We start from the raw sequence: 12609 nt of genomic DNA, 5'->3' as shown, positions 1-12609 counted from the left end.
AGGGGTCTAGACTATGTATTACATGTGGTGGGATAGAGATTTTTAAAGTCAAATCATAGTTCCAATTGGCCTTATTTTATCATGTGTTGAAACAAATAAAGAACATCATTATGACCTCTACAGCAGGTCTCGTTTGTGCCACGTCTAAATGTAAATATATCATTGCATGTCAAAGAATTGGTTGTGCACACAGAAGGACATATGTGTGGATCATGGAGGGAGCTCAAGTTATACCTCCTTGGGTTGTCGCCACCACAAGGCATTGGGAAGAAAAAATATGAAATGTATACTCTGGTCATTCTACATCACGACAACGTGTGTCTATGTCACTGGTTCTGTTATGTTTGAAATATGAGTCAAAACGTTAAAAATTGCCATTACTTTCCCCGATTTATTTTTTGATATTACTGGCGCTGGTATAATTTTGTTATTCTCAAATATTTTCCTTTTTTCAGCCGGAAAATACTTGTGACCTAAGGGTTGTCACTACGAATCTGGAAAATATATATGAAACTGTATGAAATTTGAAGCTAGCATAGTGAATATATTTCCCAATAATCTAAAGGTTATTATTTATGCAAATTAACCATTAGCTTACATCATCAAGCTTTAAATGACACTTGCAGTTCTTCATCATCATGTACTGAATTATCTAAAATGTAAAGCTTGCATTCTGAAGATATTGCCTAATTATTATTATTGAATTACGAATGAGAATTACACATCACAATTAAAAACTACATCAAAAATGATTTCCTGTGGTTGATTGATTGTACCAAGTGAAGTTTGCATTCTGAAGAAATAGCCAATACTAATTACTGAAAATCATTTGATCATTCAAATTACTCTTTAAGATTAAAAATTATACCAACGGTTTTTAGATATGGGTGCTCTCTTGTGGTTGATGTATGTGCCAAATTATAATGGAATTTGAATTGTGCATTCTTCATATATAGCTTAATTACTGGAAATTATTAACAAATTAGTCTATAAAAGTGAAATCTGTATCAACAAACATCATATAGCAGGTGAGCATTATTATGGTTGATATATGTATCAAATTACATGAAATTGGGAGCTTGCATTCTTAAGATATTATTTGCATTTAGAATCTATACTCTAGTGTGTGGAACGAAACCAAAACTAAAAGACTATCTCCAAGCTTTCACGAAAAGGTCTCTTTTTTATATGCCAGCTGCTGTCAAAATGGGCTGTAATTCTGAGATATCCGTGTATAAACTATAGTGTTAAATGCTATCAGTACTATTATACACCTAAGCTAAGCAAACACGGCTTCATCGTTTGTATTGAATCCCAAGACCTTGCCACTCACGCCTAGTCAAATTGATGTATGTAGAACAACGTTAAGTACCACAACAACTGATTTTATCCAATTGAAACCTGTATATAAATGCGCGTGTCAGGGTCGTGTTTTTCTTGGATGAATATTACAAGCGCCTGTCAATGTCAAGCATTATATATAATCAAGAGCTTTATATCATAAAAGACATTTGTATCATTTTTTCTCATTTTCGAAAGATATTTGTGAATTTTTCATTATATTGCTAATCATGCCAATGAAATCACAAAGTTCAAACGTAAGATAAACTTCTGCAAAGCTATGCTTCTTTTCACTGAAACCATACACATAGGAATAAAGTATAAATAATAATTCGCTGAAAGACAGGTTTTTTCTAGACAAAAGCACATACAATGAGAGTGCAATATTTATTTCATTTTACAGTGTTTTTAAATAAATAATTTTCCTAGGTTAGTAATGTTACAGGTAGTAGTGACTTTTTGTGTAATTATGGTGTCTAATAATAGAAATTTTGTCTGACACTTTAATTCAATTAATTTCACACTGATTCTATGAAGTGTTATCATAACACATGTCATGATAATCGTACACATGTTGTTTTGAGATAATAGTTATGGTCGCATTGTTTGATGGGTAAATAACAACAAGGTATTTTGCACAATTATGCCAATTAAATGTTAAAAGTATATTCCCTCACAGAATCATTTCACGCAATTTCTATGAAAACAAGCGTACATATGCTAATATTGCCGTATGATACCAATCTCCTGACCAGCTTCCCTGTCCATTATTTGCCAAGACCGGCTGTCGTGATATACAATAGTCATTTAATATAATTGTATTATGTTACAGATAATTTTGTGAAAAACAAAGGCCTTCCTCAGGAGGAAAACCCGGTTGTACAGACCGAGCTAGTTATGTCCGATTTATTTAGTTAACCTTTGACTTGTTATTTTGCATTCATTTAATTAACACTGCTGTGTATTTTTCTTTAAGTTCGCGTTTAAAATGTTTTATAAGTCCAGTAGGTTGGGAGGTTTCATACTCACTTTCTTGCGATTGTACTAATAAAGAGTTGGAAATTAATACATCACGTCACTATAATAAACAAACTTAATATGTATACATTGACATATTAGACTGTAACTGACATCTTACCCGTACTCGACCGTGTTAGAGCTATGGCGCGCATTTATTTCTTTATAATTTTACCCACACAGTGGAAGGGTTGGCCCACGGCCCTGTTTGTTAATTAATGTAGAAGAGACCAAAAACCCATATAGTTTCTTTTTCATAAACCAACGCCAATTTTACGTTTTTTAATCCAGTTTGATTTTCCCCGGCCCTCTAATTTATGACTTACGTTGTGAGCTTTGGAAAGAAATATACAAGCCATTTGACTGGTTGGCAATTTCCACGTTAAAATTCTCAACTTCAGCTTCTTCACGAATCTTCCACTCCTTATATTTTCAATTCAATTCGTAAGCTAAAAGTCAAACAGAGAGAAAATAAGAAACATATTAAATACCTGTTTCTGTCGTCATGAAATGTTGTCTAAATTGGTGCAACGATGCGATCTTTTTAAAAATCTTTTTTTACATTCTCAACAAATGTTAATCAATCTACTTATCATTGCAGTTACTGTTCGTTTTATTTAGTACTTTACAGCAAGTGTGTATGTGGGGCAGATGTCATAGGCTTGTTCATCTGCAGTTGTCTTCACTGGTGGCAATTAATGTAGGGAGAGTTACTTTTGTGTTTTCCCTATCATCTGCAGACTGAATTGGCTGGACAAATATGAAAAAAAATTAACGCGGGAAGGGGGGTATTTAAGTGATTGGCGCTGACCAGAAACATTTCTCTCTTTTTTGGGGCTTTCAAAACTCTTTCTACGGTGAGTGCTATGCTCAACAATTGTCTGTAGGAACGACAATCTCAAAACTTTGCCCTTACGGAAGGCATTCAGTTTAAATCTGGTTATAACTAATACTTAAAGGTTGATAACAAAATAGCTGAATAGAAAATGAAGATAAATATTGCCTATCTGATAGCCAACGAAAGCTACCATTTTCACTATTTCTGAGTTACTGGTACTGCTCAGAAAAATGGCGTCGGTATTACATCCAACCTATGATAACACTTAGAAATACCCAGAGATGATCGGAACGATTGCTGGACGAATCAGGAATGACTTGGCTAACGATATCAAAAACGAAGCTAAATATATTTCTATTTTGATTGACGGCGACACTGATAGAGCTATGCAGGAGTGTGAAATATTCTACATGCGACGAGTAGACAAACCGACTTGTCAACTCGTGGTGAATTTAGTGGGCTAGAAGGAAGTTCAACACGCTCATGCTGATGGTGGTGTTAGTGCGACAAAAACTGTTACGATGCTCACCATGCAGTATGTATACTTTTCTGATGCGTAATACTAATGTTACGAGGTTTTGAATTTCATTTTTTATTTGCCATGTAAACGAGTGTACAAATCCCGGGCCCGGGTATGCATGTATGTATGTATATGTGTGTATGTGTATATGTATGTATGTATGTATGTATGTATGTATGTATGTATGTATGTGTGTGTGTGTGTGTGTGTGTGTGTGTGTGTGCGCGCGCGCGCTCGCGCCTTTGTGTGGATGTAAACGAAAAAGTCAAAAACCGCCGTGATCTGGGTGCCGATGGAAAATTGTTCAAATGAAAATTATCGTATAAGAGACCTGCGTTTTGGGTTTCAAAAATAGATTTTTAGGCCAAAAAAGAATTGTTCTGGTCAGGACAGTTTGTGTAAAAATGGTGCGCGACATGATTTTTTTTTAATTCTCAACAAACCTATCATGCAATCTACTATTTATAGCAGTCACTGCTCTTTTCATTTAGTACTTTAGAGCAAGTGTGTATGCGGGACAGATTTCCCTGTTGTCTTCACTGACGTAGAGAGGGTTATGTTTGTGTTTCCATTCGATTAGCAGACTGCATGGAATGAACAAGCGCGAAAAAAAGAGACCGAGGCAAGGGTATTTAACTGATGCGTGCACTGACCAGAAACAATTCTTTTTTTGAGAATTGTAAGAAGGCATGGCTGTCTGTTGCGTTGACATGTAAAGTGGTGTGGAGTTTTCCATTTTTAAGAATGAGTCTGGTGTCCAGAAATGAGACTGACTATTTAGACATGGTGTAGGTGAATTTAATAGTGGGGTGTATAGAATTGGCAAACTTAATGAATTTGATAATGAGGGGTGGTGGACAAGAGAAAAGGCAGATAACATCATCAATGAATCTGTTCCAGGAAAAGGGACGTGTATGTATGTATGTATGTATGTATGTATGTGTGTCGGTCTGTCTGTCTCTGTCTGTCTGTCTGTCTGTCTGTCTGTCTGTATGTATGTATGGATGGATGGATGGATGGATGTCTCAATAGAACACTCAACCTCAATTTGTGTAATGTCTGTAGAACGGCATTAACAATCGTGACTGTAAAATAGTGGGCCGGGGATGCGAAATAATTTTGAGTGGGGGGGGGGGGGGTACTCAAAAATGTCAAGCCAGGCAGGGGGGTACTCGAATTTTCTTTGACTCCCCCCAGGTCATAAATAATGATGGCTCCCTAAGTCATTACTTGCATACTGCAGACACTTTGTAGCTATTTATGTGTGGCTAATTTCTTTTACATCATGTCCATAGGTAATACAGAACCAGATAAACATACACATGCATTATTTTGGTGCTCATACCACTTTTACTCATTGTAGCCATATTTGTAGTGAATTTCCCACATAACTTAAAAACGTTAATACATAGAGACCACATTCATTACAGTGTTTACCCTCATATTGCCAGTTTGAAACTTTTGAGACATTGACCTTTGGCCTTGGCCTGGATCTTCAGGTTCAATTACCAAAATTCCACAACTGCCTGCATTATCATAGACACTGTGTTGTATTTATATGGTGTCATCAGTTTCTTTAATCATGCCTCCATTGGGTCATTGCCATTCCAAGAAGTAATATATTTGTAAATTAGGTCAGAAAAAATGTGACTTTTGGTAGGAAAACTATAAGTTCAAAATCCACTGGGCACACTGGCCTAAGCTCAAGTGCAAGTTATATAGTTTTATTGATGTCATGAGATCATTAAATCTTTTATGGAGTAATTCGCACTCAGGTCTCAATGGCACGGTGGGGTGGGGTGGTGGGTCTCACCTTCTTGTCAATGGCACAATGATTAACATGTTTGAGATTTCTTGAACACACTGTATTTAGCACAGCTGAACTATATTCATTCATGCTGGCTTCATTCTTACTCATGATGCTATAGCCCTGATAGAATGTCTTGCCCGTCTGTCTGTCTGCCTATCTGTGAGTGACTTAAAGTCACAAACCACTGACAAGATTATTTTGATATTTGGTAGGAATGTCTCTAGTTAGGGTATTGTTCAAGGCAAAGTATACGGTCATATAGCAACAAATGGCGTTTCATGTTGCAAAAGTAACAACAGGAATGGGTATGTGAATAAAATTCAAGAAAGTATGGCAATATGCCTAGCAACAATACCACGTCCATTGCAACAAGCAAATGGAGTTTTATATCGCAAAAATAACATCGGGAATGGACAAGCAAGTGAATAAAAACTTTGCAAATATTCCTAACAACAAGACCACGCCCATGGCGCGACAATCAAATAATTGTGCAAATAACAAATATGGATTGGCATGTTGATAAACACTTTTTTTTTAATGTAACAAATTTTACAGTATTGCACTACAACACCATTGGTGCTATTTTTTAAAAAATACATGTAAAGTACAGCAAGGACATTATCAAAATTTAGTGCCTGCTCGAGGGTTAGCATGCTTTACTAAAATGTTGATGATACCCAGGCCGAAATGTGTGTAAACAGTGCCAACCCTCGGGTGCCATTAATTCTTTACGAAACAGTTGAAAGTTTGTTAAACTTTCCTTTCATTGTCTAATACTATTGCATGATTTCTTTTCATAATATTACTACAAAGTGAAGGATTTGGTGATCGGGATGATCCTGGCTATACTGCTTACAATTATTACAGTTGTTGCAGTCGTCATCATTGTAATATGCTGTCTGAGAACATGTTTCGGAGACTAGGTGGAAAGCAATGGAAACGTATATTCTAAAGTATGTTATTCATTCTTGTATGATCGTTTTTTTCACCATATGCAGGTGTCTATCGCATGCTGTATCCACTCCATGCAAGGGTGTTTCAGTATTTAATGTTTTTACAACGAGTACATTATTTCAATAATAAGGGAACCTTTATCATTACGAGGGTGGAGCCGGGGCATGGCAAGCACTATCTTTTAAGTAAATGAGACCATTCCCCCGAATCTGTTTTCTAATAAGTGGTCCTCCCTCAAATACCTTCTCTAAAACAAGGCCCTCACCCGTTGAAATATTTCAGAAACACTGGGATAAATGCTGTCAAACATGAAAAGGCACTCGCGTCCCACAATCAATGGACTCAATCTCACCACTGCCACCACATGCGATGTTAAAGGCATTGTCCGTTTTCCACTGCCATGCCTATATAGTAAACACGATCACGTACATAACATCGTGCTCACATGATTATTGTAATTCTTACAGTGAACAGAGTTCATTTCCCGTCTCGTCGTTATGGCATGAATTTCAGAGTAATTATAGTGCCATTTTTCATATTCTAAATATTACAAGTGGAGCAATGCGTGGTGCAGTAATTGTCTCTACGTTTTTTTTCTTGCAGGTTTCAGACTGAGCGAAGAAAAAAAAGTTTTCAGTTTTCAACTGCAGGACAATGTCCGTGATATTCCAGTAGTTGAATTGTTTTATTTAGCAATAGCTAGTTTGATATATTAATCTACCATATTACAATGACACTGTTGAAATTGTATTACATGAAATAAAAGTGTGGAGTCCAACAAAAATAGATATAAATGGTTAAAAATAGTCTGTAATACTGGAAATTACCAAAACTGCTGCTAGAACAAGAATAACACTTTTGACTGAACGGCTTGTCAGAATGTTATCGGAAAGACGCAATTTTTTCACCTTAGTCATATTATTATTGTAAATTGTTGTTCTCCGCATCGATCGATCGATCAATCAATCAATCACTCACTCATTCAACCAACCAACCAACCAACCAACCAACCAACCTTGGAACGAACGAACGAACTAACCAATCAATCAATCAAACAATCAGATATCTTTTTTTGTTCTGTAATTTGGCCACTTGTACAAACATTTACACATTGGACACGAGAAAAGCTACAGTGAAATGAGACACCTTTTCGTGAAGAAAGTTAATGAATGATAAACAAAAAATAAGAGCGACGTGATAAAATCCTAATTGTTTTAGTTTTAGTTTTAGTTTCGCTGCTAAATGCAAATAAATGACAAAGTTTGTCGTAACTGTGTGCACGGTATTTGTTTATTAGTTGTGTACATTGTTTGATAATATATATATCACGCTTTCTGCTTGTAGCTGACAGGTGTACAGAAGGCATGAGGTATTGATGTAAACCTATCCTCCCTATATACCCCATGACGATAGATAAAAGCCGAACAAATTAAATGTTATCTTTGGTAGGGCACTTACTGGACGGTGCCGTAAAAGAGGCCTTGTTTTGCGACGATGTAAAATCGTCTTCTGTTTTCGAAACGCCTACGATTTTTGCAGATAAGAAATCCGTAATTGTTAACTGACATGTTGATACACGATACCATTTCACGGTATCCCAGCTTCATAGTCTTCGTGGTTATTAATGAAGCCATGCTGGTAACAACTGTACCTGGTGCTACGAGAATGCTTACTGTACAATCAGCTGACAAAATGACAACATGGGACTATTAAAACTCGTAACAAATATCACACCCCGGGCCAGTTCTCCCTAGGTTTTCGTAAAAGTGGGTCTTACCCACTTTGTTCTGAGGCCAAATTTGACACACACATCCAAAACAAAGTAGAAATCGTGTTGTTTAATATGGAAATCAAAATAGTACTAATAAGCTATAATATAAGAAACAAATAACTAGAGCAAAATAACTACACATCAAATAAATCTAACACAAGCAGAAAACACTATGGGCAGAGGGCACTCGGGTAGAGGGCACTACTGATCCGGTCAATTTCTAAATGGGTGAGTATGAACTGTACGTGGTGCCAGTTGAGGCGAGTTGAAGCCTGTTTGAGGCGAATGGGGCGTAAGTATGAAGTAAGGTCCCCAAAGTGCCGTAGACCAGGCCATCTGCCAAGAGCTTAAGAGGAGGATGAAAGGGGGGGAGGGGGGAATTAGAGCTGCAGTGTATCACAGCTGTGATGGTAGCAAAGTCATGTCAAAGAATGAGATGATAGAAAATAAATTAAATGTCATGACTGGTGTGGTCTGTAAATGGAGATTAGGCGTAAAATATTTGTGTGGTTCCGATTACATTCAATTTTCAAATAGGTGGGTAGGTTATTTCTTTTTTCAAGTGTGTGAGTGTCTAGTCAGGTTTAGTTAATTACCCTTGTTTAAAGTGGCCATATGGATGAGAATTTGGTATTTATTTTGGATTTTTATTTGATAAAACAACCTCGCTATGTTTTTCTACTTGAAAAAATAATGCGAAAGAGCATATACCAAGTCCATGTTCATAACTCAATACATTGCAAAACGATGCAAAAAGTGTAAAAAGTAAGTTATTGTACGTACAATAACAAACATTTTAACACTACAGCAAAGGCAATTGTTTCCCCAAGATATGTATCAACAACAACAATACGGAGAGGACTGAGGAAAATAGATCACTGTTGACAAACTTGAGAGATATTGAATAATAATTTGGGTTGCATATCAAAATATGCAATGTCTCTATGTAAGGAAAAGTGTGATTGTCACTATTATTAGCATAGTAACACACGGTATTAATTTTGTAATCACTTTGCTATGCATATGTCTTGTCTGTCAACATTCATAAATTTGTACATGATTGTGTGTTTGCCTTAATAGCCGTAAAAAATTCAGCCTTGATATATTTTTGTTTCTTTATTTTCGTATTTAAAAAATAACACTGGGCCTCTCAGTATGGTCTGTCGTCAGTGCCATTTTGCCTTCAGACGACGCTCTTCATTCGCAAGTCTGTCACCAACCAGTATACTAAACCATACACCCTACACAAAATTGAACAAAGTATCTAGAACAGTGGTCTCAGCATTTATTCCCATTCATTTCTTGCATGCATTATTTCACTATTCAAGTCAGTGCTCACATTCCTAAAACAAACTCAAATCAAGCATGGTTTTTAGATAGTCAAGAATTCAATCTTTTTATTCACCAACAGTGTGACATACATGATAACCTCACAAGTAGACACTGTGAAATAATACTGATAACATTCAACAGTCAGTCTAATTTACACACCAATTATTTCAGATATTACTACCCATTTTATTCACTAGGATATTTGTTTGTAAATTTCTGACTGTGTACGACATTTGTCAACTGACTGAGAAAATTCAGTAGCCATACTTGAACTGGAACGGATTAAATTCATGGAGAAATTTCATCTGGATTTAGTTAGCCATATTGTTTACTGACAAATGATAGACACCATGGATGATCTGTTCACAATGAGGGACACATATTTTGTTTTGAAGCAATTTTTCACACAAAACAGCAATGTTGACTCAAAAGTCTTGACATTTCAAAAACTTATTGCATGATTATTAGAAGCTACCACAGCACCAATGATTATATTTTGTAAAAATACAGATGTCATTTTTTTCTAAAGCATCAAATTTCAATAAACTTCTAGGAAGAAACACATTATTACCCACTGTACGTAATCACCAGAATTACAATAGTACATAACGCAGTGTGCATCTAACCGTCTCCCATTTATTCAGTAACACCGCTATCAGCACAGCTTTTGATCATTCAGAAGGTCAACTTGAGAAAAAATGTCAACATTTGCAGAAATTGTGAGAGAACATCGATGCATAGATTGGAGACAGGCCTTTCCAATGTGCATGCATCAATGTAACTGCATCAATTCATATCTCAAGGTATTTTGTGTGCAATATCAATGTAACTGCTATATTTTCACTTAAAGGTATTTGTTTGTTCATATATTTTGTTTGTATTTTCTCAAAGAGCATAATGCGCAAGTCCATACAAGAAATATTGACCTTCTAATAGAGTAAATGAGATCCATAATTCAAGGTCATTATTGGTTTCTGAAAGTCAATAATTCATAAGTCAGTCAAATAAAATTACATTTTATGCAGATTCCATATTTGAAGTAAAAGATTGATGTGAACATTATAACATTAAATAAGCACTCATGACAATATTGGATGAAATGTGTATAATATGCAAATGAGGTACTATATATGTTAATAATTATTTTAAAATAACAGAAGTCCACTGCATATGATAAGGCTTTGTACTTATGATGTTGAATTATAAAACTTTTCACATTTCTTTCCTGTTTTGTTCTGGAACTTGGAAATACAGATTTGTAAATTCCCTGAAACTAATGCAAATGTATTTCTTAAAACTAAAAATTCCCTGAACCAATTATAAACATAACATAATAAGTGTTCAAATGAGACAAGTTGAGTGCATTTTAGATCTCAAAAAATGGCAATCGTAATTTTTCTTATTAAAATGGCAGTTTGAATGAAAATATCGTTTTAACTTCTTTGAATTCTCTTCAACTTTGTTTAGAACTCATTGTATGGCTTAAGCTGAATCTTAATCAACAATCACAAATACAAATATTAATAGTACACAAATTCAAGAGGCTTTCTACCACATAATTCTCCATATTTGAGGTTAATTTAATCACAGTGGTATGACATTTGTGTAATCAAGATAGAACAACAACAATCTGGATTGAACTGGTTTGATCCAGATGGAACTAATTATTATTAGATAACTAGACTGCATTGTGATAAAAATAGGAACTTGTTTGATTCAGTTGAAACTGGTTTTTACCAAATAATCAAATCAAGTCTAATCACAGTGGTATGACATTTATGTAATCAAGCTACTAAGATCTGGATAGAACCGGTTTGATCCAGTTGGACCTGGATTTACTAGGTTCAAATTTGAATAATCCAATGTCACCTACCAGTGAATGAAAAGTTACAAACAATCTTCATAATGCTAATTATTCAAACTGCAGTCTACAATTGCAAACTTAAATTGCAAACTAACACTTAAAGAATATTTGAAATATATGTACTTTATTTTGAATATTTGTACTTTTAAGGTTGGGAAGTTTTTGCAAAACATGAAAAGCATAAATAAAATACCTACACCAAATACATCAGATATATATGTATAAACTATAATGTAAATGCAAGATTTCTCACAGAAATAACAAAATTCCCCAATAAAAATAGAAAAGATGAGCTAGGCTCAAGCCATATGCATAACAAGTATTCGTATATATTCAAACACTTCATGGTAAAAAAATACCTTAATTAACATAATTGCTAAAAGCAAGTATAGGGACATTTTTTGTGCATTTTGATAGAAAGTTACTTCAGTTTTACATATATCATTAATTTGCATTTATCAACCTTCACACACTCTCAGACAGTAAACAACAAATCTAGTATTATCAAGTCTATTTTCAAGGTACAAACTGATTTCAGCTTTCTGCTAGTTGCCGGTAGTGGTGAGACTTGGTACTAAACTATGGAAGACAATTGGAATGAAGGACTATATAACCCCGCCTACATTTCTGGGCTGGTACAACCAGACTGATCTAGTTTTGACTGGCCTGATCTAGTTTTTTAACTCCTTCACAGCGTTAATCAAGATATCAGGGTCTAGTTTGAACTAGTTTGATAGAGCTTGGACTACTGCAGCTTTAGCTGCTTGGATCTAGCTGCAACTGGTTTCATCCAGTTTATGCCTAATGCTCAATCTTATTGGCTTCTTCTTGAAGTTCATCGTCCTTGTTTAAAGTGTGGACCACACCACCAGGTCCAGCAAGGGATGTCTTGCCCATCAAGTAGAGGTCCACCTCACGTGCAGCCTGACGACCTTCATTTATAGCATGGACAACAAGTGACTGACCACGTCTACAATCTGCAAAAGTAAAGTCGCAAAGATTGTGACATAAATAAAAGTCCAATAATGCATAAAGATGGGTTAACTGTAATACTGAAAATAATTAAACACCCTGAACGGTTTCTCTCGGTGTTCTTTGACAACACTTTGTAAAAATATGTCATTTTGGGGAAAATCTCCCCGACATACATATATATTGATTA

At 35.4% G+C, this 12609-nt stretch overlaps 1 protein-coding gene across 1 annotated transcript in view; it reads right to left on the bottom strand.

Moving 5' to 3' along the window:
- Nucleotides 1–10881: 10881 nt before the first annotated feature.
- The window catches only part of LOC144453955 (uncharacterized), a 65223-nt gene continuing 63495 nt past the window's right edge, over nt 10882–12609 (bottom strand). Inside the window, exon 38 of the mRNA XM_078145328.1 lies at nt 10882–12424. Coding sequence (XP_078001454.1) covers nt 12249–12424 — 176 coding nt within the window. The 3' untranslated portion in view covers nt 10882–12248. The remainder of the gene's footprint in view (nt 12425–12609) is intronic.

This window comes from Glandiceps talaboti, chromosome 3, assembly GCF_964340395.1.
Source record: "Glandiceps talaboti chromosome 3, keGlaTala1.1, whole genome shotgun sequence".
Classification (NCBI taxonomy): Eukaryota; Metazoa; Hemichordata; class Enteropneusta; family Spengelidae; genus Glandiceps; species Glandiceps talaboti.
This window is presented reverse-complemented; position numbering and strand designations above follow the sequence as displayed.